We start from the raw sequence: 14488 nt of genomic DNA, 5'->3' as shown, positions 1-14488 counted from the left end.
AAATACTACTTTTAAGACCATTTTGTTGGCCTTTTCACATGGGTTCCAACATTAATAATAAATTCTTATATGATTTTTCTATCAAATCAGTTTCTCCATCTTGGCCCTTGCTGCGTAAATAATTCTTTTTTCACATGTAACTGAGAAATAGAAATATTAACATTGTTATACATGTCTTTACCTGAATATCTCATCTTATACTATACCCATTTTCTTGATTGTGCTTTGTGTACCATACTCTACCTTAAACCAGAACGACAACATCTCTAACCAAATCCTTTAACATTAATATAGCTCCTTCTCTTCATCCTTCTGCTGAAAATCACTGTCCGACAAGAAAAAACAAAAATAAAAACAACTGATCTCTTACCGGAATTGGAAATTTTACAGAAAAAAAGTGTTTTTATGAGGACACAATTGAAGAAGTATGTGGTAGAAGAAGAAGAAGAAGAAGAATCAACGAAGAGCATTGCAGTGCTCAAAGACAAATATTAAAGGAAAGGGAACAATAGTGGCTATAAGTGGTGGCGCTAGTGATTGGGGACTGCGATAGTTAATAAAGGATTTGATTAATGAAGATTTCATGCCTTTAATTGAGAGATTTATTGCTACTAAAAGGAAGAGTGTGAGAGATGAGAATTTATTGCTCTAATGAACAAAAGACAGTTCTTTTTTCTTTTCAAAGAGAGAGATTGAGTTGACTCACAAAGAATAGGACGAGTTAGAAAATCAAATTCAATATTTAACCCCGTTTAACATTTCTATTAACTGAGATGTTTGGATTACTAGTTTTGAAAATTTCGGTATTACTTGCACCGAAAAATAATTTAGGGGCAATATGTTCCTAGCTATAAACATTGAGGATGAAAATGCATATTTTTTTAATATAAAATTAAGTGAATTAGAATTAGAGTTGGATATAAATTATAACCAGATTTAAACTGTGAATATGTTAATTTATTATAAATAATAAACTAAAATCTTAAATAAATATTTTATTTTTCCAAGATGGCACCTAAGGCTCAGGACAATAGAGAAAGAGATGTATTATTAATTTATTAAAATATTATTTTATTTTAAATTTAGATTATTATTTTTTTATTATGCAGATAATAATGAATTCAACTATTAACATTCATGTGAATAAGAAAAATTAATTGGTCTATATGCATGGAAGAATATCTTTTTAAGGTAACTAGACAACGCTACCACATATGATAAATACAAAAAATAAAAAGGATAAATACAAAAATATACCTTTATGATTTTATTATTTAACAATTTAGTATATATAATTTTTTTTTAAATTAAAAGGAAGTATTTTCTATTAAAAAATATTAATTTGTAATGATATAATTATTTTTGTTTCGATCAGTTTTTATTATTATATTTTTTATATTTAATAATATAAATTTAAAAATTAATAATTTAAAATATTATTATTTAATTAATAAATCACCTTAGATTAATAATTTTTTAAATTACTTTTTAACAATTAAATTATTTTGTAAATTGTTAAGTTCCAATTTTCTTTTGTCTAAAAAAACACATGGAACTTTACTTTTTTTACATATTCCACGGCAAGGGGAAAATCTTGCAAGATAAACCCTAAACTTCAACCTCTATAGTACTCTTTCTCTAAAATATGCCTTCTTTCCCACAGCCTGGATCAGTCACTATCTGCGAAATAAACAGAGATCTAGGTATGAAAATCTCTCATTCATACAGTTTTAGAGTTTTAGGTTACCCATTTCTTGTGAGAACTGACTCTATTTTACTCTTTAATGCAATCTGCAGTTACAGCTGAGAGTATCTCCGACGATCGAGCCAAGTACACTTATGGAAAAATCCTGGTTTGTTTCTCCATTTCTTCTAAAACTAAAGGGTTTCGTATTTGATTTTCTTTTGTGCTTTTGTTGTTAATTTTGAATAAATTGTGACAATTAGGGAATGGTGTTCAGTCCCATTCAATTTCAAGCAGATCCAGTGGCAGTCCCTAGTGGAGAGCAGGAGACACTAGAACAAGGAACTCCCAACAGTTTGTTTAAAGCGCTGCAAGTCTTTGCTAATGATTCTATTAGACGCGTTTTTTATCCCAATAATGTAACTGACATGCAACTAAAATCTCTTTGTTTGTTCATTTATTTTTTCTATCATTTTTTTTTAGTCTATGATGTTTGTGTGCTTGAAATGACAAAATTATGAAATTTTTCAGCGGATGTTGTAGTATATTTAAGAGTCGTGAATGTTGAAATGACAGCTTAAGGGTCAATTTGTATATATTGATTCTTATTAGATATAAGCATGCACACTATTTTAAACATGACTAATAACTATTTTTGAACTATCTCATAAAATAATTTAGTTTTATCAATTTGAAGTGTAAGTTCTACTTTTAGTAGCATGTAAATGAAAAATTACATCGTCTTGTATTCTTCTGTATTCTCAAATCATGAATCTTGTAGGTAAACTTGTTGCCAGAGGTTGATTTTAAAGGGGTGAGCTGGCACCAACATAAACATATTATTGCATTTATCTCTAGCCCAAATCAGGTTATAATTCGTGATTATGAAGAACCAGGTGTGTACCTCTGGTCCTTTTCATACAGGATTCCAGCAACTTATGTCATCCTTCTTTTTTTAATTAAAAACCATTGCATTTGAGTCCCATTTGAATTTTCTAAAGCATTTTAATGTAACTATTACTTCTTCAACCAGAAGGGAAGGATGCATGCATCTTATCTTGTGACTCCCAAAGAGAAATCAAAGTTCTTGAGTGGAGGCCAAATGGTGGAAAGTCGCTTTCAGTAGCATGCAAGCAAGTATCAATGTTGCTGATTTGTTGATGTCTTTTAATATCTGATTGAAGTACTTTATGGCTGATCTTTTGTAACACTATGCTTGTGTGAGTTATCTTTTACTGAACTGAATTCAGGGGTGGAATCTGCATCTGGTCAGCATCGTGTCCTGGAAATGCAGCATCTGTGAGATCTGTTGCTGCTTCATCCTTGGGAACTCTTTCTAGAGGCTCTGGAAATCGGTGGACTCTAGTGGATTTTCTTCGGGGTCATAATGATGAACAAATAAGTGCACTCTCTTGGAGTCCTGATGGAAGATATCCTAATAATGCATATACGAAATTTAAATATGCTATCTCATTAGTTAGAATGTTTTTGTAGGCTACATCTTGTTGTGATGGCTCTTTGATGCAATTGAGCATATTCCATTTTACTCTTTAGGGTTTCCTTGCATAAAAACGCTGTGGGAGGAGTTTCTCTTCTATAACAGTAGTCTACAAATCTGTATACAGAGCTTGCTTAAGCCTCAATACTTGAAATTCTTCCTAAAATTTTCATATGCATATTGATCTTTTTGGATCAGTTTCTGGTGTTGAGAGGCATTATCTTCCTTGACTTGGCTTCACATACTTGGCATCTGCTTCATATGAAAGTTCTTCATTTACCATATGGGATGTTGCACAAGGTAAATTTGCCATGGTCATGTCTTAAATTGTTGTAATTAGCATGTCAGCTTTTAAAGAATCAACTAGTTTATCTTTTCCTGCTAACAAAAGATAGTGTCAGTACCCTAATGCTTACCCTCATTTGTGGGTTCCGTAGTGTCATAGAAATGGCTGTATCATATACAGTGTTTACATGTTAGGGGCTGGGGGTGGGAGGAGAAGTACTTGTTCTTGTGTGGCCATGTTTGAGTGTTCAAATTTGAAATATTCTTTTGGCTCTTTTATTCTCGCTTTGAGTGATGGTGTTGTTTTGTCTTAGAGTATTGGTTGTGTGAAGAATGCCCGAGAAATTAGACTATTAGGTTTTTTCCTAGTTGTTTGCGCTACTAGGTTTTTCCTAGTTGTGAGTTCATGATGAACTGTAAAGCTGGAACTGTAACAGAGTTTAGTGTTAAGTTACACAAAAAGAAAAGCTTTTGACGTTAAATATTTTTATATCCTTGCAAGAATCAATTTTGCAATAAAAAGCTGATTTAGGATAATGATGTCTGATATGTAATGTATGGATCAGTTCTTAATAGAGATTTGGTTGAGTATTATTTTTTCAGGCATGTTAAGATGGTGAGTGAATTCAAGTTGGACGATCATATAGTGGGTATCTGCCATATTGTACTATGTCGGTTGATAGACTGCAAAGGCAGAATAGAAGCAGAGAGAAAGAGAGAGGCCTAGTTTGGCAGAAGTGAAACAGAAAATCATCTGTTTGTCTGTCTCTCTCAATCTAGAGTCTTATGACCCTTCTTTTAGGCTTATCTCACATCATGCTAGCGCTTTCATTTCAGGTGTTCTTTAGGCTATAAAACCATGGAAATTGTGACGGTCAACACGCCCTTTTATGGAAAAACTTAAAAGTGTTACTTTAATTCATTAAACTCTATGATTAATTAGTTACAATTGATTCTTTCTCTGTGTCTATTATGATTTTCTTGTTATATTTGGGTTGGCACACTTTTGATAAATTTTATTTCTATGTTTGCTTATCCAAAAGAAAGGAAAAAGAATTGAGTCTTTTGCTCGATATGTTTTTTCCATAGATCTATGATCTCGATTACTGGCTGATTTAGACAAGGAAAAGCTGAAGTGAAACGAAATTCGAAGTATTCAGAAATTTAGAGATAGGGTATAGTATCTTATGGTTTGATGTTTACGGGTATCTCTTTAATTTCCAGCTTCACTGGAATACTCGTTTAGATTTCTTTAGAAGTTTTTAATTTTATCTTCGAGTCTTAAATTGTGTTTGGTTGAAATGAATCCTCTAACATTTTATAGAATTCATTTGGAAATCTAAAGTTTATGTGTTTGGTTACTTTAATTTCCAACTTCATTGGAATACTCGTTTAGATTTCTTTTCAAGTTTTTAGTTATATCGTTGAGTTTTAAATTGTGTTTGGTTGAAATGAATCGCATAAAATTTATAGAATTCATTTGGAAATCTTAAGTTTACGTGTTTGGTTGAAATGAAAGTTCATTTAGTATTCCACATAATTAAACTTATAGAATTGGTTATACCTAAATCATATTCTAATAAAATAGATAGAATTTCCAAATGGATTCTATATTAGTGAGTCTATATATTTCATAAGACTAAAATACCTTTCAGCTTTACTATTTCATTGTACTTTCTCTCATGTCTTCTCTCTCTATAATTTTTTTATTGTATATTTTCAACACTATATTTACTTCATTTGAAATGAATGCCATTGTTATTGTTTAACACATAAAAGATAGATTTATTTGCATATTAATTACAAATGAAATGACTTCCTTTAACAAATTTCAATAAAAAACAACGTTATTCTAAGTTCTTGGTTTGGGATAAGTTTTATTTCTTGTTTAATTTAGAATTCAAATCCTGTAAGGATTAGCGTTAGTTTTATGAGCCTAAAGTCTTTAGGTTTAAAGATTATTTACTCCTACAAATAAATAGGCTGTAATGGCTTATTTTCAGTTTCAAATTTCAATGGAAATTTTTTTTCTTTCAAATTACTGCTTTATGATTGTGTGATTCTATTCTTCCCTAGGTGTGATTATCAATGGATTTTTTTTTTGGGCGTGATTCTTAAGTGCTCCTAGTTGTGATTCTGAAGTGCTTCTAGTTGTGATTCTTACAAGTTTTCTTTTTTTTTTTTCTTTTTGTTGCTAATGGAAATATCTGATTTGAAATCCTGAGATAAACATCAGATTTCAGCTTTCCAGTCCTATATTTTTTTGTGCAAATTTAATTGTAGAACAGCTTATTGTAAATCTGTTCTAAATCAGTTTGGTATCAAAGTTTCAAGATCACTGTAGTTTGATGGTTTTGATCTTATCAACAATGGGGATATAGGGTTTAGAAGTTTCATGTTTTAGAGGTGATCCTGCAAAATTTTGAGATTGGATTGATTCTTTTGAATCTTACTGTCGCTACATCTCTGAGGAACTGCGTAGGGTAAGATTTGCAAAGTGGAATTTGATTAGAGCTTCAAAATTATAGTGGTCTAGTATTTTGTTTTCATATCTTGCCACGTATTAATATGCGGCTGTCTCCCTATTTGCATATCATACTCAGCTTCAAGAGAAATTTTTGCCACTGTGTTATCGCCAAAAGATGAGTGAAAAAGTACATAATTCAACAAATAGCTGCATGCCAATGGCTAGTTACTTGAACCAATTTGAGAAGTAGAATTCTTTCCATCAAAAGCATGGATCAAATTTGATCGATTGAATGATGAGATGAGTTCAATATTTGACTGTTGAATTCTAAGATGGATGAGTTGCTTAGAAAGTTGTTCAAATCCAAGCACCAAACTTCCGAATACTACTAGTAGTCAAGACGTTCCACAAAAACCAGCACTTCTAGTTGACTAACCTTTACATGTTGCATCAAGGACAATTGAAGAACAGAATCTGCAAATTGATAAAGATCTGATCCAAAATTTGCATGTGCAAGATGTTAACATCAATTGAAGCAATGAAGAATTGTAAATAATTACAAGAAGTCGAACATGAAAAGGCTTATGCCATAGAATTCCTAGAAGTACTTTTGGATGCGAATATGGATATGATTCAAATTGGAAGAAAGGAAATAAAAGGGACAAAGAGTGGACTTTGTTGTTCATGATTTCACAGATGCTCAAAGTGCTGAATTTGTGTCGCCAATCTGTTGAAAAGGTGGACCGTGTTAGTTCCTAACAAGTTCATAGATGAGTCTAAAGGGAGGTCTTTACGATTTTGTTTGCTACCAATAGTTAAGAAGGCCAAATCGAAGTCCAATCATTTTAATGTTTTTGCTTATTAGGCATTTCAAAACTGGAGGTAGAGTTTTCTCCAGCTATGGGAGAATGATGCAGACAAGGAAAAGCTTAAGTAAAACAAAGTTCAAAGAACTCAGGAACTTAGAGTTAGAGAATAGTATTTTACAATTTCAACACTTGGGGGTATTTTTTGCATCTCCAACTTTTCTGAAATACTGTTTTACATTTTCTTAGGAGTCTTTAATTTTTAATTCTCGTCGGTTTAGGATAAGTACTATTCTTATTTTATTTAGAGTTCAAATACTTTGAGGATTAGAATTAGTTTTATGAGTCTAAAGTCTTTAGTTTTAAGGATTATATACTGTTATCAATACTCAGGCTTGTTATTGTTTATTTTCAATTTCAGAGTTCAACAAATTTTTTTCTCCTGCAAATTATTGCTTTAGGTTTGTGTGATTCAATTCTTTTCTAGGCGTGATTTCGAAGAAACGTTTTCTTTGGAATGATTGCTTCTAGGTGTGATTCTTAGAAGTTTTCTATCTTTCTGTTGCCAATCAAATATCGGATCGGAAATCCTGAGATAGGCATAAGATTTCAGCCTTTCAATTATCTATTTTCTGCAAATTTTACCACAGAACAACTTACTCTAAATCCGTCCTACATCATTGACATTAACCCATTTTGATTTTAAATAATTTGCAGGATTGGGTACACCTGTTCGACGGGGTTTAGGGGGCATATCAATGCTCAAATGGTCACCTACTGGAGATTATTTTTTTACTGCAAAGTTGTATGGTCGTGGCTCCCTTTCTTTTAAATGGGTATATTGCAATTGGAGAGATACAGGCTAATAATTATGCTCTTTTATAGTGATGGGACATTTTACCTTTGGGAAACAAACACATGGACATCCGAACCATGGTCTTCAACCAGTGGCTTTGTCACAGTAAGTGAAATGATATTTTCATTATTGATTGATGGCTTCTAAATTCATGTTTATAATTTGTTTAGATATTGGACACCATTTACCCACTGAATATTAGCAGTATGAATCTGCATTCTACTTTCTTATTCTATTCAAGTCCTGTGAGAGTTATAATGAATGACGCCAATCTTCCTTTTTAATGGACTTCTTAGTAACAGTAATCAATTTCTGTTCCCTTATTTCTTTAAAATTTCAAAACAATTCTTCAGAAGGTATCATGTGTGCATGAAACTTAATTGCTTATCCAAATTTTGAAATATCCTATCCCAATTTAGGGCTTGATTCAAGTGGCCTAACTTCTGTGGCCTGGATAGTTGCAATTTTTTTTTTTTCTATTCGAGAGGGTTGGACACTTATCATGTGATAAGTTTACTTGCTGCAATCTTCAACTATTGATCTTCTGTTTCAGGGAGCTACATGGGATCCAGATGGACGTATGGTTCTGATTGCTTTCTCTGGATCTGCAACGCTGGGTTCAATTCACTTTTCATCAAAACCTCCATCTTTGGGTATGCAGGCCTAACCTTTTAAGTTTTCCATGTACTCATCCTTGCTGCAGAAAACAAGAGGCTGGAGAAAGAGCAAGCTTATGGTTAAAAGATTGATGTAGGATAATATTATACCCTTGATATCTAAGGCTGCATTTGCCATGCAGAGGTAAACGAGACAAGACAGGACAAGACAAGACAACTAATTATCCCGTCTAATGTTTGATGTAAAATAGAGAAGACAAGACAAAAGCTAATATGATATATTAAATTGACTGTAATTTTTTTTATTTTATAATTTTTATCTTGTTTAAAATAATAATTTAGAAAAATAAGTAAAATTAATATTTAGTAACAGCGTATAATTATATGCTCATAATTATTTATTAACTTTTCAAAATTTTATCCTAAAATGATTAATAAAATATAGTTGCAAACTAATTTTATTTTATTAAACTCATTTTTTTTTTATTTTTTAAATATACATTTGTTTTTTTATATTTATTTATGTTGTCATTTTTCTTAATTTTAATATGTTATTTATGTATTTGTTTTATAAGAGAATTGAAATTATTATTGATTTTAAACTTAAAATAAATAGGTAAGGGTGTTTGGTAAAAAATTGGGACAAGGTTATCCATCACTTTTTGGAAGGACTGAAAACTACTGTTGGGACTGGATAAAAATTTCCCTCTTATCTTTGTCCCTGCATGCATCAAACAGAAGACGAGCATTTTCGCTATTTTGTCCTGTCCTGTCCTGTCCTTTCTAACCAAACACAACCTAGTTGAACTATTTCAAACTCTACAATCCTAATTTAGGCCTCTTTAGTTTAAGAATATGTTTGTTTATTTTGCTTAGACTTCTCTTAATTGTGTGTCAAGGGTATTATAGGTTATAGTTATTTTGGCAGGTATGAACTTGAGTTTTATCACTGGTTTTTGAGTTTAGCTTATTTATGCTTTTGTTGATTTATATCTTACCTAATTAGTTATGGTGTAATGTCTTGAGTTTGACATGACGACGTTTTTGGGTCCCTAAATTTATTTTCCTCATATATTAAGTGTGTGGAATTCCTTTTTTTTTTTTTTAAATTTAATTTAATTTAGTTTTATATTCTTTTTAGTGCTTGAATAGGAAATTTGCAAGCAATTGCCCTTGCACTTTTAGTAACCTGATATTGCGTGGTGGACTAAAATAACATAAAAATGGCTTTAGTTGTCAACATACATATGGGCTAATGTGCTTCTGAGAAAATCTTAGAAATTCACGGTTAAAATGCTATTTTATTTTCTGTCTTAAAACAACCGTAGAAAGTGTATTACTTGCAAAATTAATAACATTTTGAATTTAGGCCGAGGAGAAAGAAAGAGGTAAAAGTGAAAGAGAGAATGAAGTGGGGAAAGAGGAAGGGAAGCGGTGGAATCTTCACATTCATGGTCTGCATGTGTTGATATGGATTATAAGGAAAGCACTTTTGATAAAAGAAAATTGTTCCGAGACCTAAATTCGACATTTGTTAGTGTCAAGCAACATAGAGGTATAGCATGGCTGAGAAAACTGCCACGCTAACCTCTTTAAAATGGGATACAGAGTCAGCATACTCAAGTTCAGCCATGATAGTTGTGTCATATTTTGGTCTGTGTAGCTTTAATGCTTAAGAGCCAAAGAAGAGAGTTCTGCAGTTAGATTTTATATAAATAATTTTCAAAATAAATGTCCAAACTGTGACCTAATGTTTGTATATAATTCAGGGTTTTTCTCAGGCAAACACATGGATAAACTCATAATGAGAACTAGAAAATTTTAAAACATCCTTCTGGTTCCCATGTTGACAATTGATTCCCGTTTTCATCTTTATAATTACGTTTATGAGAATAGATTAATTAAAATTGAAGAATCAAAATTTGATTTTGAGAGGGAATTTATTCCACTAAATACCTTCTATTTGTTGTTGGTGCTTTTAAGTTTAAAGTATTTACATTTGCTCGACTTTTTTGGTTTTTATATGCTGATAGGCATGACTGGTTTCCTAATTCCTGCAGATGCGCACCTGTTACCAGTTGATCTGCCAGAGATAGTATCCCTGACAGGCAGGTAGAGATAAGATTATTGAAATGAATGATCTTATTTTTTGTTTATTTTTGAAAGATGTTTCAATAGATGCTGATTTTGCTTTGGATGATTCTCTCTCTGCCTCTCTCATTTAACTAGGTAGCAATGATCCATAAATTCTATTTACATTTTTTACTATGTCTCAAATTTGTAAGTCATAGTCTGATACATCTGAAGTTATAGCATTGGGCTAGTAGGTCACAGGCTCAAATTCCTGACACCCCTATTCCCCTTAGCTTAAACCTCTAATTACAGATATATGCGGTTAAGGATGCTGTAAAAATGACAGAAGATAGGAATAGCATGTTATTATGAAAAACTTATGAATCAATAATCGACTCAAACTAGATTGGCTTTAAGGCAGAATTGTAATTAATTGTTCATCAAAGGTGATATCTTGTATATCACATGACTACTTCAATAATCTGGCTGCATCTGAATCTTCTGCCCCCAAATCTTTCTTTTAGTTCATTAGAAAGGTGAATGGAATGCTAAATTTGCAATTGCTCGCATCTCTCACTAAGCTGCATGCAAGATTAGGTAGAATGAATATTCTATGTCAGATAGGAGTTTTACCACTCAAGCTTTTTGGAATACATGTTGATTTTAACTGATATTTTTTTAATACCTCTTACATTCCGTGTGGTTCACGGATTCATAATCCTTAGGATTATACTTAATCCTAGGCTTAGTTAGGCCGTATGATTGCTTAAATTAAACATTGTTCGTACAAGTATGTTAATCCATAGGATTAATTAATCCTATTTTTGTAATCCTACATTTGGTAGGATTGTTTAACTAGATAAATAATTTGTTATAGTAATCAAATACTGAAACATCCACTGCCCTATATACAAAACTTGTATCTCCTAATTTTCCTCTTTTTCATTTTCTCAAAATGTCTTCTAAGTTTGTTCATCGAGTCTACATCAACTTTTGGCTTTGAACTATCATTTTTTTTCTCTGGAGTATACCGATATAATCAAAGTGGTTCAAAGTAACTCTCCAAACTGTTATTCTCACATGTCCTGTGCAGTCAAGGAATTGAGAAAATAGCCTGGGATGCTTCAGGTGAAAGATTAGCTGTATCATATAAAGGAGGAGATGATGTCTACAGGGGTCTCATCGCTATATATGACGCCAGAAGGACTCCCCTGATTTCTACATCATTAATGTCAGCTGTTTTCTGTAGCCTTTTTCTCTCTGTTTCTTTTAACTCTTATGATTATATTCAATCTGTAGCCAGTATTTAATTTTGAATTGCCATGATTTGAATCAGTGGATTTATTAGAGGGCCTGGAGATGATCCAAAGCCAATTGCATTTTCATTTCATGACAAATTCAAACAGGGACCATTGCTTTCTGTCGTAAGTTCTCTAATTCCTTGAAATTTTTCTTTGAACTAATTTTTCTGTATATATTGATATGTGATATAGGTTGGATTGTTGGTTTGCAAACTATTTTCTTCTTTTAAAAAAAAATTGGTGACTATATAACCCTTATAAAAATGAGCATTGGCATGCCACCGAATACATTTCAATATACATATATAAATTCCTATAACATTTTTGCAAATTACTATATTTTTCTTTTGCATATAAGCACATTCCATGACAAAATGTCAGTATAATCCAATCTGCATAAGATTCTCTTGTTAATTTTAAAATGAGTAAGAAATTGTCAAATTTATTTCAACTTGCTATTAGTCTCTTTAATGTCAAGCATTGGAGAAACAGTAAGCAAATGACAGTTATATTTAATTGGCTTAATTACAAAAAAATACATGATCTTTAGCATTTTTTTCAATTTAATCGTGTATTTTTAATTGTAGTAATGTCATGCATGGCCTTTTAAATTTTTGCAATTCGATACATATAAACGGAATTTGGTGAAATTGGTAGAACATGGTGGTACTCAGAGCTTGATTTGTTTATAAAGTAGCTCCACGTCAGAAACACATTGTTTGGCTCCTAAAACTTCCTGTTTCAAACTATCCTAACTAAAGCAATTAAATCAAAAACTTCTTTTCATTCTTTTTCCTTGAATGGGCTTTCTTTTCCTCCACCATCTTATTACCACCATTAGAAATCAAATGGCAAATGATAGATCTATTTTATCCAGATTAATAATTCATTTTTTTGTTTGTAAATTCATTTCTTGGAAATGGTTCAAGCACATCAAATTTTTCATTTTCATCTTACCATTTTCATTTCATTATTTAATCTATTTTTCCAAAAATTAATTCGATTCAAGTGTAACAAAATGGATTAACATCCAAGAAAAATGCCATTTTCATTTTTGGACTTGTCACTTTAGTGCCTTTGTTGATTTCAATTTGAGATAAAAATTGCACACCAGCTGTTTGATAAAATGACCAAATAACATAAGAAGAAGTGGAAGTAGTAGTTCTTAAAACTTTTGGTGTTTGATGGAGCACGAGTATGAAGCACAAGAATAAGAACGACGGGAGCTTTTTCCTGGGGAACTCGAGTTGGCAGACATTATCATTCTTCTTGCAAAATACCAGTAGAACTAGGGTTTAAGTCTAGTATTTTTTAGTTATTAACCAAAACACGGAACATGTTTTTTTTTTAAGGATTCTATGTGTTTAAGTGATTTGTGCTCCAGTTTGCCACGCAAGACTAATGTCACCACAATCCAACATTGTGCATCAAATTGCATAAATTTAAAAGGTCATGCATGGCATTCATACAGTTAAAAGAACGTGATTAAATTGAAAAAAATGCTACAGGTGGTGTAATTTTTTTTAATTAAGCCTATTTGATTAGACTAAAGTAATGAAATTTAAGAGAAAAAAGAAAGGAATATAATTATATCATAATCAATGTTCAAAATTTTAATATTTATTGTTCTAAGTTTCCATTGTATCTTTGTATTTTGTTAGGCATTCACATGATTCATAAAGATTGATGTGATATGACAATTGCCAAAAGATGTAGCGAATGTCTTGCATGTGTTTTCTCAAACTAATCTCCACTCATGAATTGAATGCTTCTCAAATATGGTTATTATACATCTGAACTTCAAAACTTGAGCACATATTTTGATTCTACATGTAAATGTATTTGTCTTTGTAAAATAAGATATGCAACTACTTTTCCTTGTGCAGTGTTGGAGCAGTGGGTTTTGCTGTACCTACCCTCTCATATTTCATTCTCACATTCTTGCCTAGTTAAGGCAGGTCTACTGGTAGAAGATATTTTTAACCCCTCTGCCCTCCGTATCATATATCAACTTTTCCCATTGCGAGACTGTAATTTCAAAGTATCTGCCTTCTTTAAAGAAAAGGATTGAAGCTTCTGGCATTCGGAGTGCCATAATGTTAAATTGACTTAAGCATTTTGCTACTGCTTCGAGAAAGACTCAAGCCATCTTGTTGATCTTAAATATGTTGCCTAGAAACCTGCTTATGCAAGGAGCTCAAACCAGCATGGGTGAAGGCATGGAAGTACATGACAAGGTACTGGTCGCTTTTCTCATGTGCAGAGATTGATCTTCATTGTTTCTGTCGCAGGACGTGTGACTTTTGGTCAAAATAAAGCGGCTAAGGGAGGCTTTTGGAGAACTTATGGACCTTCTCTTTCCTGTTAACGTTTGTTTTTGTGAAACAAAGAGAGCTTCAATAGACCATTTGGTTGGATGATAGGTGAAAAAGGTTGAATCATTTTCTTTCATTTTTATGCAAATATTGTAATGGGAGATTACGGAAATTGTGGAAATCTTACAAGCCATTGAAGCATAGGATAATGGAAAATCTCTGGTAGCTGAATCTAGTTTAGGCACCCCATATGCCTCATTAGGTGTTATTGAGCACCATAAAATGTCAGTGATAGCAAATAATAACAATAATAATTAGTTTGAAGTGAATGTTTTGTTCTAAAGCCTGTGCCAACAGAATGACATACAAGTATCCCTTTTCAGGTGTTAGTATGTTAGCATTGATTTTGTGAGATTTCCTATTTCGGGTTTTCTTCCTAGAGCTTTTTAATCCAGAAATAAGGGATGGGATCAATTAAGGTTTTTAAATTTATAGATTTTATTGGAGGATAATTAAAGATTTTGATGGATTTTAAGAAGTTGAAAGATATTTAATAATAATCGATTCAAGTATAACGAGGAATTGG

The 14488-nt window shown here is 31.9% G+C and overlaps 1 protein-coding gene across 2 annotated transcripts; it reads left to right on the top strand.

Annotated features, from left to right (window-relative positions):
- Positions 1-1545: 1545 nt before the first annotated feature.
- LOC8280369 (aladin) lies at positions 1546-14245 on the top strand. Of its 2 annotated transcripts, none has more exons than XM_025158817.2 (14): positions 1546-1703; positions 1798-1853; positions 1948-2103; positions 2466-2580; positions 2721-2817; positions 2935-3114; positions 3424-3482; positions 7458-7545; positions 7626-7701; positions 8150-8249; positions 10274-10325; positions 11380-11517; positions 11623-11710; positions 13474-14245. In XM_025158817.2, the coding sequence occupies exons 1-14, from the start codon at positions 1646-1648 to the stop codon at positions 13534-13536; spliced, it is 1326 nt and encodes a 441-aa protein (XP_025014585.2). In that variant the 5' UTR covers positions 1546-1645; the 3' UTR covers positions 13537-14245. The 2 variants fall into 2 exon arrangements, with proteins under 2 accessions (XP_025014585.2, XP_002527374.3); XM_002527328.3 differs by having other exon boundaries at positions 2718-2817.
- Positions 14246-14488: the final 243 nt, after the last annotated feature.

This window comes from Ricinus communis, chromosome 10 (genome assembly GCF_019578655.1).
Source record: "Ricinus communis isolate WT05 ecotype wild-type chromosome 10, ASM1957865v1, whole genome shotgun sequence".
In the NCBI taxonomy this organism is placed as follows: domain Eukaryota; kingdom Viridiplantae; phylum Streptophyta; class Magnoliopsida; order Malpighiales; family Euphorbiaceae; genus Ricinus; species Ricinus communis.
Note: the sequence above shows the minus strand (reverse complement) of the source record. Positions and strands in the feature narration are given on the sequence as shown.

Bases quoted from the DNA above. Each gene is read 5' to 3' on its own strand.
- LOC8280369 (XM_002527328.3), top strand. From the start codon at position 1,646: ATGCCTTCTTTCCCACAGCCTGGATCAGTCACTATCTGCGAAATAAAC. The intron at 1,854-1,947 runs GTTTGTTTCTCC...TGTGACAATTAG, and splicing joins ACACTTATGGAAAAATCCTG to GGAATGGTGTTCAGTCCCAT. The intron at 8,250-10,273 runs GTATGCAGGCCT...TAATTCCTGCAG, and splicing joins ATCAAAACCTCCATCTTTGG to ATGCGCACCTGTTACCAGTT.